Genomic DNA, 27,341 nt, shown 5'->3' on the forward strand with positions numbered 1-27,341 from the left:
TCTGGACCGACGAATCCAAATATGAATTATTTGGCAGCAATAGGCGAACCTTTGTGCGTCGAAAGGTCGGCGAGAGAATGAAAGAAGAGTGTCTTGTTCCCACAGTGAAACATGGGGGTGGAAGTGTAATGATGTGGGGATGTTTTGCCGGAAACCAGATGGGGACCTTCATAAAATTCAGGGAACATTGGTAAAAGAAGGGTATCATCAGATATTGGTGCACCATGCCATCCCCTCTGGTCGTCGTCTTGTTGGTAATGGGTTTATTTTCCAACAAGATAATGATCCCAAGCATACATCTAAATTGTGCACGCGGTATTTGGAACGCAAGGCAACAGAAGGGGCATTAGTTCTCATGACGTGGACACCACAGTCTGCTGATCTTTCACCAATTGAACTGCTATGGGACCAAATCGATAGGGACATCAGGAAGAAGTTACCCAGCAACACTCAACAGCTATGGGAATTCATCAACGATGCCTGGAGTAACATTCAACCATCCTATCTGGAAAAACTATTGGAGCGCATGTCACGTGTTTGTGCTGCTGTCATTAAGGCCCATGGCGGTCATATTGATGAAAGCAAAATATGAGGTGACATTAGTATGTATAGTGGATGTACCTATGTTTGTACATTGCCAAGCATATTCTTACATTTGTTTCTGGCATATTAATTACGAAATACATTCATTTCTACTGATTTTTGGCACTTTTTCATGGTGGTCTTAAACTTTTTGTCGGTAGTGTACATCTTGACTCGTTCATTCTTTCCTCTTATCTTCTACACGCTGGTGGCACCATCTAACGGAGACGCGAAACATTTTTGAAAAATGCAAGCCAACTTTTATAGGGAAGGAAATTGCGTAGGGTGTAAAGTTGATGGTGGCTGTAAAGGTCTTTCATTTCCTTAGATGCCCCACATGAAAGTGGCGTTCGATCCATGTGGAGGGGGGGTAGGGGGGCAGATCACTAGCAAGAAGTAGAAGGAAGAATATCAACCCGTGTTTCTCTAAGCGCCATCTTTCCGTACAGCATTATGGCGGGAACATCATTACGGCCCAGCAGTCCCACAAGTTTGTCATGATTTGAAAGTTTGTAAACTAAAGTTTAAACTTGAAATTGTTGGGGTTATTTTGCCAAAAATCTCTTTATTTTCTCACTTTTCGGTGTTGTTTCTCCTCCAAAAAATCCTCGCTTTCAAAGGAAGTCGTACACAGCAGCAAAATGAGGGACATTTCAGATTTCATGGAGATTTCGGACAAAAGGGACACGCAACACATGTCGCTTGGGAACGAGCCAATCAACAGCAACATTCCAGACCGTAGCGGCATGACAGGCCCCACAAGCATGCGTTCGATTGGTGAAATCCTCAAGCGTCTCGTGTCGCTTCACTCTCTCAGATCAAAGCGACAGGCGACAAGAGACACGTGTTGCTTTTAAACCAACAGTCAGAAATAAATACAACCTTCCGAACCAAAGGAACACGACAAGCCGACAAGCTTCCCGTTCGCTTGTTCCTTGGGTGTGGACTGGTCTGTTTTTTCAATGTCGCGCATCTTGTAGCTTCGATCTATTGTTCACGCACGCGTGGTGAATGGTTTGCTTTAGACTGAAGGAACCCGTCTCTCTTGTCGCTTCGATGTGAAATCATCGTCTCGCCTGTCGGCTGCCGCTTCGTTCTGAAAGCTCCCTATCCAATGAGTATTAAACCCAAACTTATTCTTAGCTTGTGCCTCCCCGAATCGACGTCATTGCCTTTTGACAAATGTGTCCCGTGTTCGATGCTCGGTGGAGGCAAACAGTGGTCTGGATCTCACTTTAATCTCTAGGTACCGTGCCGATCAGCCTCTCTGTGCATAAATTGGACTTAAAAAATAAAAATTCAAATTATACTTAGCCTCTTTTGGACTCACTGTAGAGCTTGAGTGACAGAATGGCCTCCCCATGATGTAGTGGTAACGTCGTTGGCTTGTAACCGAGGAGCCCCGGGTTCGAAACCCACAATCAAGATGAACGGATAGCAGTACTCTGTCAGTGTAACCCCTACGAAGACAGAGGTCTCAGGTTTGAAACATGGTTGAGACATAGGTGTATCAATGTGTTTGACGTATGATCCATTTCAATAGTTCATCCTGATGGTCGCGATCAATCCAGGAGGTACAGAGTGACCACATAAAAGTAACCCTACTTATATTTAAGTTAAATGACAAGTTCTTCTTTAATATCATGGTAAAATGTAGCAACTGGTAGGTACATGAAACTCACATGACCTGATCCTTTCATTCATGGTTTTCGTGACGTCAACATTCTGTAAGCCAATGTTTCACATCAGGCTACTTTTATATGGCACGCCCTGTGCAAAAGGATACGTACAGTTACAGACATAAAAAGAAAGGGAGAAATTATCGTGATTTAGCCTCACGCCGAGTCGTATGTAACCATTCAGTTTCATCCATCTACCCACTGCAGTTTCTGACATTTGAAATGTGTCCCAGGGGTTCGATAGTCTTTGCGGTCAATTCGACGACTCAAAGGAACAACATCCTTGAAGCTTGAGCCGCTTAGAGCTGACGAAGCATTCAACTCAGTCGGGTAATACAATCAGCCCTTTCGTGAGCAATCAATTTATTGTGGAATTGACGCAACGAGCTAATTACAGGCTGTTAACGCTAGTAGCACGATTTTGCACGCAAACATTGAATTGCTCAATCGAGTCGTTTTAAAGCCTCGTTCGTTCTTTTTTTTCTCTCGAAAACGTTCCACCGTTCATAATTAATTTGCACGCATCCGTGCTCTTTTTGGCTGAATCGGTCCCCTGACCCAAAACTTCAACCGGTTTCAATCCTAGATTTTACAATAGAGAGAGTTGTTCGTGAGGCTACATATTCTGTATTGTATGTCGAAACACAAAGTCTACGTCTAGACTTGATTTTTGCAGGGGATATCAGGCCATTTCCACGTCTAGACTTGATTTTTGCAGGGGATATCAGGGCCATTTCTACGTCTAGACTTGATTTTTGCAGGGGATATCAGGGCCATTTCCACGTCTAGACTTGATTTTTGCAGGGGATATCAGGGCCATTTCTACGTCTAGACTTGATTTTTGCAGGGGATATCAGGGCCATTTCCACGTCTAGACTTGATTTTTGCAGGGGATATCAGGGCCATTTCCACGTCTAGACGTGATTTTTGCAGGGGATATCAGGGCCATTTCTACGTCTAGACTTGATTTTTGCAGGGGATATCAGGGCCATTTTACGTCTAGATTTGATTTTTGCAGGGGATATCAGGGCCATTTCCACGTCTAGACTTGATTTTTGCAGGGGATATCAGGGCCATTTCCACGTCTAGACTTGATTTTTGCAGGGGATATCAGGGCCATTTCTACGTCTAGACTTGATTTTTGCAGGGTATATCAGGGCCATTTCCACGTCTAGACTTGATTTTTGCAGGGGATATCAGGGCCATTTCTACGTCTAGACTTGATTTTTGCAGGGGATATCAGGGCCATTTCTACGTCTAGATTTGATTTTTGCAGGGGATATCAGGGCCATTTCCACGTCTAGACTTGATTTTTGCAGGGGATATCAGGGCCATTTCTACGTCTAGATTTGATTTTTGCAGGGGATATCAGGGCCATTTCCACGTCTAGACTTGATTTTTGCAGGGGATATCAGGGCCATTTCCACGTCTAGACTTGATTTTTGCAGGGGATATCAGGGCCATTTCCACGTCTAGACTTGATTTTTGCAGGGGATATCAGGGCCATTTCTACGTCTAGACTTGATTTTTGCAGGGGATATCAGGGCCATTTTACGTCTAGATTTGATTTTTGCAGGGGATATCAGGGCCATTTCCACGTCTAGACTTGATTTTTGCAGGGGATATCAGGGCCATTTCTACGTCTAGATTTGATTTTTGCAGGGGATATCAGGGCCATTTCCACGTCTAGACTTGATTTTTGCAGGGGATATCAGGGCCATTTCCACGTCTAGACTTGATTTTTGCAGGGGATATCAGGGCCATTTCTACGTCTAGACTTGATTTTTGCAGGGGATATCAGGGCCATTTCCACGTCTAGACTTGATTTTTGCAGGGGATATCAGGGCCATTTCTACGTCTAGACTTGATTTTTGCAGGGGATATCAGGGCCATTTCTACGTCTAGATTTGATTTTTGCAGGGGATATCAGGGCCATTTCCACGTCTAGACTTGATTTTTGCAGGGGATATCAGGGCCATTTCTACGTCTAGATTTGATTTTTGCAGGGGATATCAGGGCCATTTCCACGTCTAGACTTGATTTTTGCAGGGGATATCAGGGCCATTTCCACGTCTAGACTTGATTTTTGCAGGGGATATCAGGGCCATTTCTACGTCTAGACTTGATTTTTGCAGGGGATATCAGGGCCATTTTACGTCTAGATTTGATTTTTGCAGGGGATATCAGGGCCATTTCCACGTCTAGACTTGATTTTTGCATGGTGTATCAGGCGATTTGTACGTCTAGACTTGATTTTTGCAGGGGGTATCAGGCCATTGTTAAAACTTGAAAAGTAGAAATAATATTTTTTATAATTGGTATTATACAGGGTGTATCAAAAAGAATCATCCGATTTCAAAAGGCTATATTTAGGAAACCAATGAACATAGAACCTTGCTGTAAATTGTAAAATACATGTTGGAATATAAAGTTTTACTTACAATAGAAAGTACAGACCGTAAACCTTTTTTCGGGAAATGGCGACAAACTGAATGTCTTTTGCATCTTTATCCAGTCATATCTGTAAATGCAGAACTGGCTTCTCCCGCAATTACAAGCAGACTCTGGCCTTCCCCATGGCGCAGTGGTAGCGTCATTGCCTTGTAATCAAGGGGTCCCGGGTTCGATACCCGGTGGAGGCACAAGTGGTTCGGATCCCACTTTAAACTGTAGGTCCAGTCCCGATTAGCCTTACTGTGCATAAAGTGGACTTAAAACACCACATCAAATCAAACCAAAACAAGCAGACTCTGATGCCTTTCATATTCCAACAGGAAGGAGCACCACCACTGCCACCTGGATGTTCATTCATTTCTTAACAATGAGCTCTCTCAACAATGGATAGGCCGTAGGGAGCCTACCGATTTGGCTTCACACCATTGGCCTCCGAGATTGCCAGATCTCACTATCTGTGATTTTTTCTTGTGGGTGATTCATGGAAGATCCCACATATGTCTCCCCCCTCCCTTTAAGAACTGTGGATGAGCTGTGAAACCACATAACAGCAGCAGTGACTGCAATAACACCGGACATGCCCCCTCAAGTATGGGATGAATTTCACTATTGTGTGGTTGTATGCTGTGCATTCAGAGATAGACATATAGAGCAATTGTAAACATTACGTAAATAAAACTTTATATTCCAACATGTATTTTACAATTTACAGCAAGGTTCTATGTTCATTGGTTTCCTAAATATAGCCTTTTGAAATCGGATGATTCTTTTTGATTCACCCTGTACTATAAAACCAATGTCATTTCTTATTTATTATTAGGGAACGGATTTATATGTAAATAAATATTTATGTATGAAGCTGAAATCAGTTATGTTTTGTATCATCTTTGCGTATCATGGTTCGAAAAAAAACTGTTTTTATTTTCCATATTTGTACATATATTATATTATTATTATATATTATGTTTTGCATATTTTAGTTATTTTTACATATTATTTCCATATTTCAGAACATTTCTCAACGCTACTCCATATCCCCGCAATAACTACATGTCCTCGTGTGACCGAAAGAATTGAGTGAATTTCTTGCGACAAACTGACAAATTTGAAATACACTTCCATTACTTCTTGAGATATTGAACGCGGTTTTAGTCAATATAAATTCATCTTAAGAGACAACAGAAAGAATTCACGTTCGAACGCTTACAACAGTATTTTGTTATTAATTGTTTTTGAAACAGAAAATGAAAACACATTTTGTGTTGTTTTACAATTAATTTCAATTTAAGCATACTGTATTTTCGGGTAGCGCCTTATATTATTAAAAAGGTAATATTTTTGCAATTTTAAGTCCATATTGAACTCTATATTTTGCTGAAAATAACTCAATAATATGTATTTACATACTTAGCACGTTTTTACTACATATAAACCCTTTCCCTGTTTATAATCATAAAATTTGTGGCGACACTCATATTGGATCCACCAGATGGGGACAACTCCAGACAACTACTTTTTTATTATTTTTTACATTTCATACAGTAAGCGTCCTGACATGCACAATTATTGTTTTCAGCAATTAACTTTTGCATACCTGGTTCAAGAAGAAGCTTTAAAAGATGTGGCAAATTTGACTCATAAATAATAATGCGTGGCTTCTCACATGAATATATTTTTTTAGAATTTTGAAATTCGTTATTCTTTTGTATGCATGCTAAACTGAAAATAGAAATATATTTCCGCATTTTTACATTATCTGTTTCCCCGATCTAACGTACGTACATTTTATTATTTTTATTTTCTTCGAATACAGACTGATTGAGCTTTGTTACTGTTGTTAACTATAAAAACAACAAGCTTTCTGCTTCGTTGTAACTTCAAGGTTCAATAACCTCATTCAATCAATCAACGTTCCTCTTAGACTTTCGGTTCATTCAGCTCTGTACATCAACGCCTTTACCACACCTTGCCCTCGGCACCATTCTACAGGGTGAGTCAAAAGTCAGGAACCATAACACTAATGTGTGAGGCCTTTACTGAGGTTTCCGTGGAGGTGGATGGGTTGGCGAGGCTCCGTTGAGTGGCCCGCGAGGTCCCCTGACCTCATACCCATGCAACAGCATTGGATTACTACCTATGGGGTCACCTGAAGGCATTGACCTATTCCACCCAGATTCGCGACCTACACCATCTGCAAGGCAGGATAACAGAATGTGCCGCGCAAATACCGGCTGCCACAATCCTCTGTGTCCTGAAAAACTGGGAGCGTCGTCTTAACATGTGCCTTGCTGAAGAGGGTCAACATATTGAGCATATCATGTAGACAATATAAGTTGAAGTGAATAACACTATGGTGCCTGAGTTTTGACTCACCCTGTACATATCAAACTCATGGTGACGTTTACGTTTTCTTCTTCCGACCTCTTACCTCCTAGCCCACTACACTGTGAAGGAGAACTAGTTAATAATGACCTTTCTCCCAAAGTAACCGGACTGCAATTAAAATAATTTGAAATTTCTCGAACAAATGAAAACGTAACTTTTCTTGTATAAATTAATCCTTAAAACTGAAAGTAGGGATAGAAGAAAAATACAGTTGAATCAGGCTCATGTAAAAACAGCATAAGTTTTATTTTATGCACTTAGCTCATTGCTTTTTGTATTTGTTTATATATGCATTTCTTCTGAAATCCATATCTCGGATAAAGTCGAGAGAAATATTTTTGTTTTGTAACTCGCACTGCCATCTACGCGAGAAAGGGAAAAGTGCACATTCCTTTCACAAAAACCTGAGCAACAGAGAAGCTTCTGATTTGATTAAGCAAAGCGAAACTTTCCTTTGCTTCGTTTCCTTACCTTTGTTTTATTTTCTTTGTCTTCCGAATAAAGGCGCCTCTTTCATTAATGTTCTGAGTTTTATTTTTTCTCTATTCTTTCAGACTCTAATACGCAAAAGAAACTGTCTTTCCTTTAATCTTCTCTTTCCACTCTTCTTTTGTATACAAAGTCTCATGTAAATACAAACTACTATCTACTTTATGCAGAAATCATCACTTTTTCTTTGTAGCAAGGAAAGTGGACACTAGGACAAGCATCTCCCCCCTTAACCTTTGACAATAAAGATTGATATTTAAAAGGAGCGAACATAAAATTTTAAGACCACAATGTGCACAGATGGGCTTATTAGTACCGAACCTACAGTTTAAAGTGATATCTAAACAGACTTGTGTCTCCACGGTATCGAATCTTTCAAGTCAATGACGTTCACGCTAAGCCGGCAGGGAGGCAGGAACGAACATGAAATAGTGTTCATTTTCGAATGCCACTGGTGCATTGTATTTGCACTATTTTCTGTAGCTACGAACAGCAGCGGAAATTGGGTGCCAAAACTGTTGGCGGGGGGGGGGGCGACAGTTTAATTTCTCTTGGTAGATAAGGCGTAGCATAAGAGGCCATTGGGTGAGTTTAGGGCAAAGAGTGACAAAAAGTGGGGGCAACTGCCCCCTAATCGTCACCATTGACTACGAGCGTAGAAGTGTAGTAAGGCTAATCGGGACTGGACCTACCACTATGAGCCAACACCGTGTACCGAACCCGGTACCCCTGGATTACAAGGTGACGACACAACCATTGCGCCATCGGGGAGGCAAAACTTCCCCATAAGACTACTGGTGTAAAGATTTTATTGGGGAAGTATGTTTTTCTATGACTGTACGTAGGACAAGCAAAATACTATTTATATTTTGGTTGTCCACGTCGCTTTTCTACCTCCTGGGTTAATCGCGCCGATGAGTATGAATAATGAATACATGAAATGTGTACAATATTAGGACAAACACAATGCTTGACCAGGGTTCGAACCACTGGCCTTTGACTCCGCAGATGCCAGCAAACACAAAAGTGAAGTGCTCCCTTGTGCATTGCACCACGCCATGAAGACGTACAGGGGGTGTGAAGTTAGGACCCCACACTTTCTTGATCACGGCCAAAAACGTGTAGTGACTGATATCCTACGTGAGTAGTATTAGTGTACAACGTAGCACATTCACGACTATTAAGCTAGAGACATATAAAGAGGTGGCATATTGACAGGAGAATTTAGTATGAAATTGGTCTTAGATTTAACAGGGACTTACTTACCTTATGAAAAATGACCAGGAGGTCTTCTAGGCTCCCGTGAAGGTCACCAACGATCGTCACTTGTTTGGAGATGGCCGTGGAGACCTCGTGAAAGTTTTGCATCTTCTGCAATACTGCTGTGGAGTCCTTCAGGAGGAGGCCGAGGTATTTAGCATGCAGGCGCTGCAAGATTAAAGCAAAGATCTTTAGCAATGGCGATATGCAAATTTAAATTCAAGGGAGATAATGAACCAGTAGGTACCATAAAAATGGTGCTGTATGTCCAAAACTCTTTGTATTTGTATATGTGTGTGTGTTTTTGTTATTTTACTTAACTTTTTGGCAAATCGCGACGATGATGATCATTAAATGGAGTATGATTGCGAGTTCTTGCGAAGTAAAATAAACAAAATCAATCAATGATTTTTTCATCAGTTCCACTTAATCATCCTCATTGCCACAAATTACATTTATTTACAAATCCCAATATGCTAAGGCCAATTATAGTGCACTAATTACATAATATAATTACAATATTCACTGAAATGTTTTAGCAAAGTTTTTTTGAAAGTTCTACAAACTCATACCAAAAAAAACAATTCGGTTATTTACACTTGTATTCGTCTCGGAATAGTTGCACGCTCTGTACGCTGGAGAGGTTGAAAGAGGTTTGCTCTGGCAATGAAATACCAGGTGGCGCAAAAGTAAGTTTACCCAAAAAGCACATTGATAATAGTATTACGATAATGTATGTGCTTCTTGTGCTAAGTAATATTTTTTAGGTATACGGTTCGTGGTTGTTTGTTGATTGCAAGCAAGTTCTGGCCTGTGACGTGTTGAGAACTCCCCAAGCATTTGTAAAAAGTCCCCATAAGTCCACAAGACAGCAGAACAGCAATTGCAAATAAGCCGTTGGAGTGTTCAGAGAATGACATTAAATTCAATGATACAAGTTTACTGCATCGTATATGAAATTCTGTCGTTGATCGTATTGCAAACAATGGAGGACACTTTGAACAAAACCATTGAAACTGTAATTTTGTGTATCTACTTGTATTTTGTATGTATACTTGAGTTTTGTGTATAAACTTGAATTTGTGTATGGGTATACTTACTTTTGCGCCACCCTGTATTTAGAAAGGGAAACACTAAATGTTACGGTTGAATGTCCAGAATATCAATTTTATGGAAGACGAAATAAAATATGGATTCATAAAATATATAAGGTTACTATCATTCAGAGTAACATTACCAACAAAGGAACGACGTTCTCTAAGAAGAAAAAAAAACCCTTCCAAACTATTTATGATACATTCTATCTCGGGAATCTCTGTAGCTAGCGAACAAACAAGTCACTGCGCAAGTAGGAGTCGAGAGGGCTCGACCAATGAGCGCGTGAGAGGGGAAGTGAGTGCATGCAGGGGGCTGCAGCTGCGTGAGCTGCTTTGCTCGCCCGCTCGCTTTCTCCCTCTCTCTAGCGTTATGCGAGGCCTTGCCCCACAGTTTTCCGAAACAGAGTGTAGTACATTACCGGTGTCATCCTGAAAAGGAAGTTTCAGTATTTGAGGGTACATTTACGGAAGAAGTATCGACGAAAAGCAATTCTGTATTTATGACATAAGAGCTTTAAACGTAAGCCTCAAATGCACGGTCGACCAGGACACGAACACGGGTCTCTGGCATACGTGCCATTTCTTTTCCAACTGAGCTACCAAACCAGAATTGATTTTGATTGATTTATTTACATCGCTTTTCTGCCACTTTTGGCTAATTGCGAAGATGAGGTTGAGATGAAATGATGATGGTGATGAGATGAAATAGGTGAAGGAATAATCATAAACACGCATGGACAGCTCAAAACACAAATCCCATAGAGGATTAACTGGCCATGGGTAAAGACGCCAGAGCCTCGCTAGTCTGCAAAATGCAGTTCATGGTGTACCTACTAAGTGCAAGGTGTATTTTGGTGTCTTGAGAAAGGGCCACCCCTTACACCCCAGGGGGTACTGATGCACCCAAAATTTTAAAATCAAATTTTGAAAAAAATCACTCCCACATGCCTCAGCAGAGGTGAACGATCATCCGGGGTGACGTGTGGTCAGCACGACGAACCCCCAATCGCTGTTGCAGGTTTTAATGACCGGGTAACGCTAGTCATTCGTAGCTCACCAATTTCCTCACGATGGTGGGTGGGCAACGGTCCCATACAATGGCAGAAATCGCAGGAGAAAATGTTGCTATGCTTCCCCCAGGAGGCTCGGACAAGCGAGACAGCACGGCGAGAGTGCTATCCCCCTCAAAAATTCTTCCTTTTCTTCATCTAACGGATTAAATAAATGACTTGGAACCAGCTACTACTCCGTAAACGAATTAGTAAGAAAAAATATTCTGATACCCTCTCCCCAGCTTCATCGCACATATTGCAGCATGGCGCCAAGGAGCAAATTCATTCCACATACATTTTAGAAAAATACACATGTCGAATTTTATATTAAGGACCCCCCCCAAATTTTGATAGCGCGGTTGCCACCATTACCCCCCCCACCCACGCCACTTGTGGGCAGTTCCGTGTGTGTGCCACACTATACAGTAAAACATATGGGTCTGGTTCGGGGCCACCCAGCTTCCACAAACGCCGAAACTAACCACATGCATTATTAGCGGAATTGTTACGTTCGGAGGGCCAGGTTTAGAGCTCATAGTATTTAGTTTTGGCGTTTGTGAAAGCTGTCTATCACAATCAATGGCTGTATAGTCTATCCGGGAATCTGTGGAGCAAGGCCGCGCATGACGGTAGAGAAGGGGAGAAAGCAAATGGGCGGAGCGAAGCATTCGAAGAGATTTTTCCCCATCCACGCCATCCCGTTCGACCCGTTCATTGGTCGAATCCTCTCGCGTCACTACTTGCGCAGAGACTTGATTTCGTTCGTTCGCTCCAGAGATTCCCGAGACAGAGGGTAGACGTCCAACCCCAGGGAAGAAGCAGGGACTTACCTTCTTGTTCTTGAAGGCCTCTATCAGCTCGCTGACGTCCTTGTCGCTCACGTTGGGACTCAGGTGTGGTCCTTTGTACGAAGAGTCAATATTCACACTGGCAAGTTTGGAACCTTTTTCCAGCTTCTCGTCCTCTGCAAAGAAGAAGATGCGTTCATAAATACAGGAGATTTATGTGAAAATATTCACTTAAATACAGAATTTTAACGTTGCCACCCCTCTAAGTAAACTATACCCTGTCCCAGTAACTGTAGAGCAAGGCAGCGCATAGCGTCAGAGAAGAGAGGGAAATCTATTGGCCAGAGCGATGCAGTAGGCACTGATGGGAAGGCTGGTAACTGCAGTAGCTTTCCCCTACTCCACGCAATTCCGTTCCTCTCACGTGTTCATTGGTGGAGCCGTCTCGCGTCACTACTTGCGCAGAGACTTGTTTTCGTGTGCCTGCTCCACAGTTAGCTGGGACAGAGTATATATCGTTCTACGATAGAGAATGATGAATAGGCGAAAAGCCTATTAAGAGAGCCAAATGTAAACCTTAAAAGTCCAAGAAAAATTGTAGGGCAGAGCTGAAATATAAGGTATGCCCAAATGAAAAGGAGACTTTTGCTGTAGTGTCATTGTATCTAATCGAAGAAGGTAACTATATTTGCTGAGAGATTGTGCGGTGACTGTCCCAGTTTGCAGGTGTAGCGAACGGCTTCACCTGCCATTTCCTCAGTTGGAGAGAGTTGTTTTGCGTGGACGGGTGCATTATGGATTCCTCCAGTTCAGCGCAGAGAGCTGTAATCCAATTTGGAATGAAGGACCTCTACTCATCAACTGGCTGGAATGGGGTGAAACAGTGAACTCTGAACGGTACTGCAACATGTTGTTGAGGCTTAAACATGCCATCAAAAACAAGAGCAGAGGTAAGCTCTCGAAGAGGATAGTGCTGCTCCAGGACAACGGTAGGCCACATGTGGCCAAGAGGACCCTCGATCTGCTGAGAACATTTCAATGGGAAGTCCTCACACATCCTCCATACAGCCCCGATATTTTCCCATGTGACTCCCATATCTTTGGCCCCTTAAAACAATCACTGAACGATCAACGATTCACCTGTGACAAGGAAGTGCAGAGCACCGTGGAAAACTGGATCCGTAAGCAACCCAGGAGTTTCTACACTGAAGCCATCCACTCCCTTCCTACGCGCTGAGATCAGTGCATCAATATCAATGGCAATTATCTGTACGTGTCATATTACACATTAACTGTACTTCACATATTATGTAATGCAAATATTCTGTAATATGATATTCTTTAGATATAACCGTAGTCTCCTTTTCATTTGGGTATTAACTGTTCTTTACAAAACGACCTCAAGGCTGCAACCCTAATCAAGTGAGCTTCCAAACGCAATTTTTGTTATTTTAAAGATGGCGTCTCCTATACACACTTGCACCTGAAAGGAGTGGTTTCTTGCCCTCCGTCAGCCTAAAACTTACAGAAATTTCTGGCAAATGAAAATTCAATATCTCTGTGCATGCTTACCACACGAGCAAGTTTACTAATGGAGGAAAAAGTTCCTACAATGGCCTCAGTTCGCAGGCAGGTGGGTGGGTGGAAAAGTCTTCGCAGTGGCTCATAAGTGACTGCACGTGGATCCCAAAGACTTATTCTTCTTGAGGTATACAGGCACTAACTCACATCTAGATGAGCAATAGGTCTGTGCTAAAATGCTGCAAACGAGTGCAACCCTACATAGAGAAATTTACGGGATACGAAACAAAAACAAATTAAGGTTTTTAATTTTACTCTCCCTTGTACTGTACACTCATGTTCAGACAAAGTGGCACGTACTTCAACTGTCCAAGCTTATAGAACGTGCCACTTCATGTGAACAGGAGTGTACATGATACAAATGTCGGCTGAGTGGCTCGTCAAGACGCCAGTGTCTCGTTAGTCTGCAACATGTACTCGAGGGTGTACTAAGTGTGGAAGGAAGTTTGACATTTGGCTGTCTTCTCATAGGGTCGCCCTTACACCTCATTTCGGTTTTGGGTTCCAACACAAAACTCGTTATGCATTGAATGTAGGTTGATGAATTTTTGTGCATCAATTTTCACAGTTCAACGTATATTGTTGGTATATTTGAAATTATCGTGTCTGTTCAGCGGGTAACAGCGCAGTGTGGAATCATAGGCAGAAGAAACAGGAGGTTGCTTGTCTGACCACAAATGCACATAAGCTCCTAAAGCCTGATCTAAAGCGCCAATACAAAAATTATATTCTTGAACTAGTTCCAGAAGGGTAGGCAGAATTTCAACTATCTTTCATTTCTCTCTCTCTCTCTCTCTCTCTCCATTTCTGCCCCATTCTTTCATTATCCATCTCTGTCTGTCCCTCAGGGTTTGAAATCCTAGGAGGACAGGGGGATTTCTCCCCACCAACAATCTTGTCAAAAATACCCCTCACAAAAACTTCCGAGGGGAGACGTTTATGTTATAACAGCACAAAATGAGCAAATAGTTTTGACTTCAAATATACGAGTACTTTACTACAAGCATGATATCGAAAACACATAGAAGTGAGGTTGTGAGTGTTGCATACTTCATCTCTCTCTCTCTCAAGAGATCGTCGACAGATCTACGCCAACAAGAATATTTGCACAATAAGTGTAAATCAAGAATGCAAGACAAATATAATTATGTAACTATGAAATCTGATTAATTTATATTAATAGAAAGCAAAAACTAAACAAAAACTTTCACGTAATAAAACTATTCCAAATATTTTGTTATTTATTAATATCTTTAACCAGATAGAAAAGGAAATTATAATAAATTAATTCCTTTAAATGTATTTAATAATATATTTTTTAAATATTACGTAATTTACTTTATATAAATACGTATATAGTATATTAATTTATATGTGTGTGTGTGTGTGTGTGTGTGTATACGCACACATAATAGCTTAAGATCCTCCTCCCCCACCAGTCTTCAATGATTTCGCGTCCTGCTGTCCCTATCATTCATTTCTTCTTTCTATTTTTTCTCTATCTTTCATAGTTTATCTCTCTCTTTCTGTCACCTGCGTATCTTTCTATGTCTCTGTCACCTATTTTCCAATCTTTCCTTCTATCTCTCATCTGCCCCATTATTTCATTCTTTCTCCCTGTCTCCTTTTCATGAACACACATGTCTTCTTTCTATCTCTTTCCCCCTCTCCCTGTATCTCATTCTGTTCCTCCTTGTCTATCTCTTTGAACCTATCTTTCATTCTTGTTATGTCTCTCCGTCCCTCACCTTCAATTCTTTCTCTTATCTTGACTTATATGGGCTCGGCAAGAACAAGGAAAAATTCAGAAAAAACAGTTGGCAACCCTGTACGAAGTACGCTTCGCTTTCACTTTCCAAGAAACGATCAATTCTTTAAACCGGATGTTTTTGTCCAGAACATCAATTTGCTGTTAAAGCCTCTCATTGTTCCGCGTAATACCCGTCGCCACTTTGATCAGATTCGGTGCCGAGACGATACATTAATTCACTCGAATAATCTGAGCGGCCATATTGACAGTGTCAACAATATTCAAGCGGATTGTCGCTAATGAATGATGGAATCTGCTTCATTAACAACGCATGGATCGTTGTTAGGATAATGGGATCATGTGGTTTCATACATACACAGAGAGAAGCAGAGGGGAAAGAGACACGCATGGACAGAGTGGACGAAAGGAGGAGGAGGGAGAGATAAGGAAGAAAAGGTGGGATAAAGAGGAAGAGTGACAGATAGAGAGCGTTCAGAACGACAGATGGGGAGAGAAGGGTAGAAAAAGATTGAGAAAGAAGAAATAGGAGGCAGAGAATAATAGAAATATTTAAAATCAACAGACAGAAAGAATGAAAGATGAAGGGCAGAGATAAAAAGAATGATAGATAGGGGAAAGAGATAAATAGACAAAGAGAGAGAGAGAGATTGAAAATGGGACAGAGAGAGGGGAATAGAATGAAACGGAGATGAATAGAAAGAAGGATTGAATAACAGAGAAACACAGAGAGATAGGGAGAATGGGGGCAGATGATAGAGAAGGAATTAATGTTAAGGAGCACAGCGAGATAGAAAGGTTGAAAATAGTTGACAGAAAGAGAGAGAAAGAATGAATGCATGAATGAAAAAGAGAAGAATGATAAGGAAAGACAGGCAGATTGGAAAACAGAAATAAGAATAAAATAATTTGGCAGAAAGTGAGATAAGGAGAAATAATGAAATGTGAGGGACAGAGGAAGAGAGATATAGAGAAGGAATGAGTGATAAGAACAAACAGAGAAATAGGGAAAGAGAAGGAAGAATGTAATGTAAGGTACACAGAGGAAAATAAAGATAAGGACAGAGGAAGAGAGAAAGGTAGATGAAACAGAGGGAAACGAAGAGTGATATGTAAGACAACAAAGGGATAGAAAAATGAACAAGAGAGAAAGAGTATGGGTATATATATGTAGAGAGAGAGAGAGAAGGGGAGGGTACGTAGATAGAAGAGAAGGAGAACGACGGAGTGCCAAGTAGGGTTAGCGAGAGACAAACAAGCACACACACGCGCAGAGAGAGAGAGGGGGGATGGAGAGAGATGCATTAACAGATTACTTTGATCTCCAAGAACTCTGCGGCGTTATTCAGCAACGAATTCTTAGCAAAGGTATGATAGGCACTTTCGATAGATATGAAAGGCACTTCTCTAATGATCTAAACATGACCTCTAAATCCCCATGCTAACGCCCATATCTCTCCATATACTTTCTATTTTGTAGTATTCCTTTCCTTCAACTCATTTTATATCTCTATTTCTCTGTATATGGTTCCGAAATCACTACTATATTTTGCTTTCTATCATTCATAAATCTTCAGTGCAAATTTCCCGACATCCTTGTCCCTTTTTCCCGCCATCTCCCACAATTGTATCGACTGTCTCCTTCATATCAGCAGCTACCCTCCCCTTAGCACATTTAGTTCCTATTTTCATTTATCTTATTGGCCATCCACTTCTCTTAGTGCATTTAGTGCCTACTTGTTAGTGGCTATCCTCTTCCCTTAGCATAGTTAGTGCCAATTTCTCTTCATCTTATTGGCTATCTAATTCCCTTAGCACATTTGGTGTCCATTGTTTCTTCATTTAGGATTATCGTTTTCCCATAGCACATTTAGTGCCTACTTTACTAAATTTCAGCGATATCCTTTTCCCTTAGCACATTTAGTGCCTGTTCCCTTCATGTTAGTGGCTACCCACTTCTCTTAGCACATTTAGTGCCTATTACCTTCATGTTAGTGGCTACCCACTTCCCTTAGCACATTTAGTGCCTACTTTACTAAATTTCAGCGATTGTCCATTTCCCTTAGCGTATTTAGTGCCTATTCCCTTCATGTTAGTGGCTACCCACTTCCCTTAGCACATTTAGTGCCTATTCCCTCATGTTAGTGGCTACCCACTTCCCTTAGCACATTTAGTGCCTACTTTACTACATTTCAGCGATTGTCCTTTTCCCTTAGCACATTTAGTGCCTATTCCCTTCGTGTTAGTGACTACCCACTTCCCTTAGCACATTTAGTGCCTACTTTACTAAATTTCAGCGATTGTTCTTTTCCCTTAGCACATTTAATGCCTATTCCCTTCATATTAGTGGCTACCCACTTCCCTTAGCACATTTAGTGCATATTATCCTTAATTTTAACGACTATCCTTTCGCCATAGCAAAATCAGTGTCTATTTCCTTTCATCTTAGTGGCTATACACTTACGTGAGAACATTTAGTGTCCACTTTACTTCATGGTAGCGGTTATCCTTTTCCATTAGCACATAAAGTGGCTATTCCTTTCATCTTAGTGGCCATCCACTTCCCCTAGCACATTTGGTGCCTATTTTCCTTGATTTAAGCAATTATCCTTTTCGCCTAGCACATTTAGTGACTATTCCCTTCGTCGTAGTCGATATGCACTTCCTTTAGCACATTTAGTGCCTATTTGTCCTTAAATTTAGCGACTATCCTTTTCCCTTAGCACATCTAGAGCATGTTTGTCCTTCCCGTTGCCTGTACGCCTAATGCTGAGAGTTCTTAATACCCACTAGTGTTCATTGATTTGAAAATAAATTCGGTGCGGTCTTTCGTGAGAACTGAGGCGACCTGGTCCCCTTAGAAGGAGATTAATGTCGTATGTTATACGTTACTGGAGCCAGCCGGGGACATCACACCGCACAATACTCCTAATGCGTGCTGCAGGGGATTCGTACCATCCCGTGTCACCTCGGCAATGAACCGAGGACGAAGATTGCAGGAGGAGAAGATAACCGCTTATTTCTCCATCGTCAGGCAGCAATTTATTGAATGTGCTCTCCGAGAAAGTCGTCCAACAGCCATCAAGAGAACTTGTGTGGAGCGATTTGCCTAACAGCGGTTCTCCAAGCTTGCTCTTCTGGGATCCATTTTAACTTCTAAAACATCATTGAGGAGTCCCGCGGGTTTTCCATCGTTGGTCCAAATGTCGAGCTTCCTCGTAGCCCTTTGGTTAGCGCTCTCAACTTTGGTGCCAGGGCTCCTAGGTTCGATCCAAGGTGGGAGCTCATAACAATGTCGGTGTTGATCTAGCAACGTGAGGACAATTGAGAGCGAGCGTAGAGGACTTCAGTCGAGAATACGGATGGCCATAAAATAAGGATTTCAAATTATCCGATGTAACTAACCGTTTCGGAAGCAAAAGATAATCCGGATAGAACAGATTTGTTGCCGGATTTGTGGAAAACCCGTACAGTGAAATACGAAAATGACGTATAAAAGAATACGCGCATGCTATGCGAATAGCCATTACCATAACATAGGAGGTGCAGATATACAGTAGTGTAGGTGATGTGATCAGCACCAAACTTTCGCCTGCTTTTATTTTCTTCACATTCACCCTAAAATATTAATTCCATTTAAGTATGAGGCAGAAAAGTTGATTTATTTTCATTTTATTCATACTAAAATATTTATTCCGTTTAAGCATGAGGCAGAAAAGTTATTTTATTTTCCTTCTATTTACACAAAATATTAATTCCGTTTAAGAATGAGGCAGAAATGTTCTTTTATTTACACTAAGTATTAATTCTGTTTAACAGTGAGGCAGAAAAATTGATTTATTTTAATTTTATCCATACTAAAATATTTATTCCATTTAAGCATGAGGCAGAAAAGTTGATTTACTTTTCTTTCATTCACACCAAAATATTTATTCCGTTTAAGCACGAGGCAGAAAAGTTGATTTACTTTCATCTTATTCACACCAAAATATTTATTCCGTTCAAGCATGAGACAGAATGTTTTTTTATTTTCCTTTAATTTACACGAAGCATTAATTCAGTTTAAGAATGAGGCAGAAAATTTCTTCTATTTTCCACTTATTTACACAAATGATTGATTGATTTAGTTTATTTTACATCGCGTTTTGTGCCTCTTGGCTAATTTGCGAAGATGGGGATGAGTGATATAATGATGAAATTGATGAATGGACAGTCACAAACAACCAAACCCGAGCGGGATTTGAACCCGGGACCCTTGGTATTTACACAAAATATTAATTCCGTTTAAGCATGAGGCAGAAAAGTTGATTTATTTTCCTTTTATTTACACAAAATATTTATTCTGTTTAAGCATGATGCAGAAAGGTTGAATTATTTTCTTTTTATTCATACTAAAATATTAATTCCGTTTAAGCATGAGGCAGAAAAGTTGATTTATTTTCTTTATTCACACCAAAATATTTATTCCGTTCAAGCATGAGGCAGAAAAGTTTTTTTATTTCCCTTTTATTTACACGAAGTATTAATTCCGTTTAAGAATGAGGCAGAAAAGTTGATTTATTTTCCTTTTATTTACACGAAGTATTAATTCCGTTTAAGAATGAGGCAGAAAGGTTCTTTTATTTACACGAAGTATTAATTCTGTTTAAGAATGAGGCACACAGGTTTTTTTGTATTTACACAAAATATTTATTCCGTTTAAGCATGAGGCAGAAAGGTTATTGTATTTACACGAAGTATTAATTCTGTTTAAGAATGAGGCAGAAAAGTTGATTTATTTTCCTTTTATCCATAGTAAAATATTTATTCAGTTTAAGCACGAGACCGAAAGGTTGATTTATTTTCTTTTTATTCATACAAAACATTTATTCCGTTCAAGCATGAGGCAGAAAAGTTTTTTTTTTATTTCCCTTTTATTTACACGAAGTATTAATCCCGTTTAAGAATGAGGCAGAAAGGTTCTTTCATTTACACAAAATATTTATTTATTTATTTATTTTACCTAAAGTTTCAGATACAGTACTGGATGATCATTTTACACTGAACAGTAACAGCAGGAAAGTAACGATAACAATAACAAAATAGAGTACAAGATGGTACTGAAAACAAATCAAAATTATCCATACATCGTTAACAATTTTCTAAAACTTTGTTCTGGCAAGAATATGTCCACAATCGAAGGCAGGTTATTGTATGAGCAAGGAAGCCTGTAGAAAAGAGACCGCTGTAGAAGGGAGAGCCTTGTGGTGGGATTGTGGAAGAGCTTAACGTTGCGGGTTGGCCGTGTGGGGACACGTAGATGAAATTTGTTGAGCAGAAATTCGCATTTAATTTTACCATTCATGATGTTGTGCAAAAATTTCATGTCTGCTAATTCGCGACGAGAAATATTAATTCCGTTTAAGCATGAGGCAGAAAGCTTGATTTATTTTCCTTTTATGTAGCATAAAATATTAATTGCGATTATTTTATTTCTTCATATGCCACCGTTATGTTACGATAAAATATTAATAAAAGCCATACCTCCCGATTTCTAGCTATATTCTTTACATTATATTTTGACAATTTTTAGGTCATAAAAACCGAGCAAGAACGCACTATTTTCGAATTCTGGATTTAAGTAGAGCATGCTAGGACATAGAAAAGCCTTAAGTAAAGGTAGTACAAGAAAACAAGGAGGGAAGACCTGCATGAAGGAAACTTGAAACACCGTGGATTCTACTTCACGTAACAAGAAGCAAACACTCAGATCTTTGTTTACCTCAGACTCAACAATGGAGCCTGGAACAAACAAGCCCCTTCCTGAATGCTGGAGGACAAAATACTCTTCATCCTCCCTCCAGCTGCCTTATTGAACGTGTAGAGCGAGATGGGAAAGAGGAGATCGTGCCCCAGCGGAATATGAAATGCAAATGCCATCGGCACATTCTACCGGTCGCTTGAAAATAATAAGGGCCTTACATGCGCATTAATGGGACGAGTATGCTCTTGCCTGGAAAAATACTTAATTTGAAATTCCGATCCTCACTTGTTTTACTACTTGACCTACAAATATTGTTTCCTTGATATTTACGTAGATTCAGGTAATGTTTTGCAAACGTGAGAATGTGATGAGAAGATAATGTAAGGAAATGGGCGCCTGGTGAAACTTCTCTAAGGAGTGTCGAAAAGGTGTGTCTTACTGGGGTAGTACTGACGTCATGTTTAGGTCAGCGTGAGAAACGGTAGAGAATGATGAAGGTAAACACCAACAAGGGTAGGGAACGAAAAATAAGAAAAGTAGAGAAAAGACGATAATCAAGAAACAAGAGAGGTAGTAGAGAGATAGGAAAGGAGACTGAAGGAGATTGATTGAGAGGAAATGAGTGAGAGGAGGCACGAGGCAGAAAAGTTTATTTACTTTCCTCTTTTATACCAAAATATTTATTCCGTTCAAGCATCAGGCAGAAAGAGCGAGGGAAAGTGGATGAGAGGCAAGAAGAACAAATTAGACGGGAGGAAAACGAGAAAGAAAATTGTGAGGGAATCATAGAGAATATGAGGCAAAGAAACGAATGAAACGAAAAGAGAGCAAGGGAGAGAGAGCAAACGAGAGAGAATGAGTGAGATGAAGAGCAAGGGAGAGGGGCGAATGAGGGGAGAGGACAGCCAATTAGAGATAAGAATAGCAAGGGAGAGGAAAGGAGAGCAAGGGAGAGGTAAACAGGGCTAAGGAGAGGAAAGAAGAGCGAATGAGGGCAAGGGAAAGCAAAGAGGAGATAGAATGGGATGGGAGGAAAGCCAATGAGAGATAACGAGATCGAAAAAGAGGGAAGAGGGGAGAGGGTAATAAAGGAAAGCGATTGAAAGGGAACAGTGGAGAGCGAGTAAATAAGAAAATAAGACAAAGCAGAGGAGATAACCAAGAGAAAGAGGAACGAATTTGGCAACAAGACTTTCGAGAAAAAAGCCTAATCGCTAGAATATAGAAGAAAAGAAAGATAGTAGCCTAATGAAAGGGCGATGACTATTTTCCCTTATTAGGAGGAAAGACTGTAATGTAGATAAGATGCAACAATAATATTGTTCCATTTATTCGATTTCCTTAAATATTAACTATCATTCTTATCGTTGAATTTTTGATATACAGTAAAACCTGTCTATCCCGGAACATGATGGTTCCGAGCAAAATTTTCCGTCTTAACAGTTTTCCTTCTTATACAGGGTTGACTTTAAATACAGTATAGATCGCTGTAGGAAATAATGGAAAGACAGAGTAACATTTCGCATTACTTATAATGTTGAGTACTAATGCATGTACGTACATGAATAAAAATGCGATACAGTCTCAATAAGCATAGCAGAGATTACAATTATGTAGAGTGCATCACACATAAATTTGCCGTTGCGTAGAAACGAATTTTCGTTTCGTCTCTATCTCTCTTAGCATCACGTGTTCTACCCTGCTCGAAAGCCTTCGCTATTGTTGCCATATTGTCATTCCATTCCTGGACACACTCGCGCAAACATCATTGAAAACAATTGAATAGCGCTCCAGTTCGCGGTTCCCACCGTTCGGCAGGGACGGTGATGTGGCAATATAGCACGGCGTAGTGGTTGCTTCTTTTATGCAGTGCATGTTCATTTGCTTACTAGTAACTAGTGTTGCCAACTGTAATAATGAAGCACTATTTCTGTCACGGAAGAGGAAAGGCAGGTAAAGTGGCGGTGAGTTTTGTTGGATTGGAAGCACCATATTTTTATTTTATACTAAGTATTTGACCGGTTTGACGTTGTGTGCGTGTATTGCGTGTGTGTATGTAAAAGTGTGTGTTTACTAATGAACGTTAAATTCCATAATGCCTCCAGTTCTGTCGAAGTTGAAATCAAAAACCTTGCATAGCCAAGCTCGGGAAATTCTAAGCAACGTGCACGAGTTCATGAAGGAGGAAGCCAGTCATGGTGTTAGCATCCCAATAACTTTAATAAATACTTACTTTTACATATTTAAGGAAAATATACTTAATTTTATATATTTCAACAGGTTTAATTCACAAATTGTTCATATTTCATAATTTTGGAATTATTCAAAATAAATAAATTATGTGGCTCCAACATCATTTCAACTCTGGCTCCGGCACGTGTTCTTATAGAAATTGCATAGAGGAGGCTGTCATTTTTGCTGCTTAATGCGATACATATTGTTTTCTGTGTTAAAATTGCCATGCTTTGATGGGTGACCAAGTTCATAGCAGGGCCGGCGGAAGGGGAGGGCGAACCATGCCATCGGCCAGAGCGGCAAAATTTGAAGAGAAGAAAAAAATAAGCCTATTGAAAACTGTGATCGAGCGAGATATTCTTTTGCGCTGAATAGTATTGAAATAGCATAAGAAGTCTCATTATTTATTTTATATTTTGATGTTTTAGTTAGGAATATATTGATTTTCAATTTTCCGTTGCTGTGTAATGACCGGGGGGGGGGGGGTTGAAATAGAGCGGCATCTGCCGCCACCTCCCAGGGAGGCAAAATGACTAGCGCCGGCCCTGGTTCATAACAAAAGAAAAAGCCGCGCAGCTTATCGTCTAGTGGCAGTATATGTACTTGTTATTGTTGTGGAAGCCGGCATCCTTTGTAAATGTACAACAAAGGCAACCGACTGTCGCCGATCTCAGAGAGGAAATAATAATACTGCTTGAGGAGGAGTGTTATGGTGCAATTATAGCGGTTTAACACGTTGGCATGTTATTATCTGCCGTTGCAGTTCCATACCAGTGTATACGGGTTTTGGGAGTGAAAAGTTAGAACACCACCAGTGCATTAATGAAATGAAAAATAATATATATATATTTTTTATTTTGTTTGAAATCACTCAAATAAGGAATCGTATGAAGAAGTCTTCTTTGCAGCATTTTTGGTAATTTTACTTGTGTGTTAGTTCATATTTTGCGAATTTTTAGTCCATATGTATGTAGCTACATACAAAGCCACTTGTTAGTACATATTAATCCTAGTCCTGGTATAATGCATGACGTTTAAAACTCAACGTTAGATAGACCTGAATTCTCTAATTTTATTGTTGTACGTAACAGCTGTGCATCGGCGCACTGCAGCGATTTTTCTATCTGCTCCATTAGCAACACTGCTTCTTTAGTTGTTTCGCGCATCGCACGGCAGAAATATCTGCGCTGGACTCTAACTACACAACATATTGGTACACTTTTTACAGTATTGCACTTATGTATCTTTTCGAACCCGGGACCCTTGGCCTCGTAGCGCGATGTGCATAGAGGGAAAGAAAAAGATTGAAAGATGGAATAAGAGGTGAAGAACGATTGAGATAAAAGTGAAGAAAAATGAAAGAAAGAAAGAGAGATAACAAGAAAAATAGAAGCCTCCCCGATGGCGTCCCGGGTTCGATACCCGGTGGAGGCACAAGTGGTTCGGATCCCACTTTAAACTGTAGGTCCAGTCCCGATTAGTCTTTCTGTGCTTAAAGTGGACTTAAAACACCAAATCAATCCAATCCAATTTCATATTAATTCTTGAAAGGCATTGTAGACACAGGATAACTTAAAAGAACAGAGGAGAAATAGACAAAGAAAGGTGGAGAAAGAAGGTAAGAGGTGAAAGAAAGAAACGGAATCGTAACAGCTATGAGTATTGTAGCGCATTCTTTCATATCGACAATGTTTCCGATAAGCGAGTGGCAACAGAGGCGTGTTCCACTTACAGTATTGCATTGTTTTCTTGCGAGCGAAAAAAATAAAGGAAGAAATTTCCGTCTTACTGAGAATAAAAACATCTCGTTGGTCTTTAAATGGTGTTCCGTTTCCGCGTTAAGGAGGTTTCCGCCTTAAGTAGGTCATTTTCAGGTATAAAATCGGTCCGTTCTGGGGACTTTTTTTTTTTTTTTCCAGATTTACAGATTTCCTTCTTATAGAAGTTCCGGGGTATGCAGTTTTTATATCTTAACAACAGAGAAAAGTTATGTAAGTATTCAGATGTGAAGAGGGGCTCCAAAGTCAGTGTTGCCGCCACTGTTCCCACCAAGTTAGAGTCTTTTTTGAAACATGACCTGGCCCGTACCACAAGGTCTGGAAATTTACCGTAAACTAACGGTAACTTGTCTGGAATTAGACAACGGTACAGAACAAATATCTCACATGGCGCCTGTTCACTCGGAGGAAAACTTTTGCCTAGTTTCAGTCACCTTTATCATTTCAGTAAATGCTCTCTGGAGATCTTGACACGTTCTGTGCACTCACGGAAATTATACTTACTTGCGAATTCATATCCCTCTCTAGCGACTGCAGGGAGGGGTTCCGACTTCAGCTGGATTCCTTCGCAGCTGACATTTGCTTTACGTAGAGCGCTCTGTCTCCGTGGCAGATGCCCCCACAATCCGCTTCCTCCCCCCGAAGAAAGCGCCGATGCGAGCGGCTGAGATCTTGACGTTATCATATTCCAGCCACGACCGGCCTCTTCTCCATCAGACTCAGTGTTGCAACATGGAGGGAAATTTCCCTCGGCTGAGGGAAATTCAGTAAAAAGGGATTTGTTTGTTCAAAGTGTAAGTGAAATTTGAATGTATCCAACGAATATTTTATATTCAAGCCCTTGCACTGACGTACGTAGAAGGGGAAGGGGTGGCACGCTCCCCTAGAAAATATCAACCAAAAATTATATATTTCACACATATAATTTCATTTCATATTAATTCTTGAAAGGCATTGTAGACACAGGATAACTTCAAACTGAAGGAGTAATTTTGAGGGGGCAACGATATTACGGGGGAAATGCCTCTCGTTTGCCCCCTCTTCACTGGAAACATGAATTTGCATGCCCCTGCCTGGAAAAATTCCTGCAGTCGACCATGAGCGCTTGTGAAGCATAAGATACCTTCTACCCTTATTTTATCCCTTTATTTAAGCTCTATTAATAAAATTAATTTGGCTTGACAACAATCAACTTATATTATACAACTCTTACAATTATTTTAACAACGTAGCCAAATTTATCTTGTTTACCAAATATCTCGATCGAGATATTTCGACATGTTCGTAGTTTTTACGTCATACTGTCGCTATTATTCGCTGGAATTGCGATTTTCTTCTTTTATATTATTGTTAACACATTCTGCACCGTAAAGACTCTTGCACGTCTTGTTCTACCATAAAAAAGGGGGGAATGGCGGCTTTCTTTGAAACTGAGTCAGTGACGCATAGACATGTCGTTTGGGAGGTACAAGTCGTGTTCTATTGCTCGTATGATAATAGTGCAATTATTTTCTTGCTCCAGACATGCCAGCGATCATTTCCGTGTGTATTTTGACAATGTCTTGTACCTTGTTGTCCAGGGGCGGAGGGGGGAAGGGGAATTTTGCCTCAGAAATTTTGGAATTTCCCGGTTTCTCCCCTCCCCCCGCATCCATATATACACTCAATGTGCATAAATTGTATGTAGTCCGATTCTATGGTTCATGCCGCGTATAACGGTACTTCATTCATCCATCTAGAGCAATTAGCCTCCAATATACAGTCATTTAAAAGTAACTCTGCAATCCGAGGCTTGAGTCAGTGGCGCACAGACATGTCGTTTGGGCGGGCCTACAAGTCATGTTCTATTGCTCGTACGATAATAGTGCAATTATTTTCTTGTTCCAGACATGCATGCGATCATTTCCATATGTATTCTAACAATGACCTGTACCTTGTTGTCCAGGGGCGGAGGGTCATTTTTCTTCAGAAATTTTGAAATTTTGAGATTTCTCCCTCCCCCCGCATCCATATATAAACTCAATGTGCATAAATTGTATGTAGTCCGATTCTATGCCGTATAACGGTATTTGATTCGTCCATCTAGGGCAATTAGCTTCGGACCTACAGTCGTTTCAAGGTAACTACGCATTTTGCTGAATGGCTCAATGGCGTACAGACATAGTTTTGGGGTTACAAGTAGTGTTGTATTGTTCATGTCATAATAGTGCAAATATTTTCTTGTTCCAGACATGCCAGCGATCATTTTCATGTGTATTTTGATAATGTCCTGTACTTTCTTGTCCAGGGGAATTTTTTCTGAGATTTTGGAATTTTCCGGTTCCTCCCCCCCCCCCCCCGCATCCATATATACACAACACTCAATGTGCATAAATTGTATGTAGTCCGATTCTATGGTTCATTCCGCGTATAACGATATATCATTCGTCTGTCTAGGGCAATTAGCCTCC

General features: G+C 40.4%; 1 protein-coding gene across 2 annotated transcripts in view; it reads right to left on the reverse strand.

Annotated features, from left to right (window-relative positions):
* The window catches only part of rdgC (retinal degeneration C), a 560,018-nt gene that overhangs the window by 161,074 nt on the left and 371,603 nt on the right, over window positions 1–27,341 (reverse strand). For both annotated transcript variants that reach the window (XM_083134220.1, XM_083134221.1), the window contains exons 5-6: window positions 11,829–11,962; window positions 8,856–9,017 (exon numbers count right to left, since the gene is read on the reverse strand). In XM_083134220.1, the coding sequence (XP_082990346.1) occupies window positions 8,856–9,017; window positions 11,829–11,962 (296 nt within the window). The remainder of the gene's footprint in view (window positions 1–8,855; window positions 9,018–11,828; window positions 11,963–27,341) is intronic.

This window comes from Lepisma saccharinum, chromosome 13 (assembly GCF_977018435.1).
Source record: "Lepisma saccharinum chromosome 13, izLepSacc3.1, whole genome shotgun sequence".
Classification (NCBI taxonomy): Eukaryota; Metazoa; Arthropoda; class Insecta; order Zygentoma; family Lepismatidae; genus Lepisma; species Lepisma saccharinum.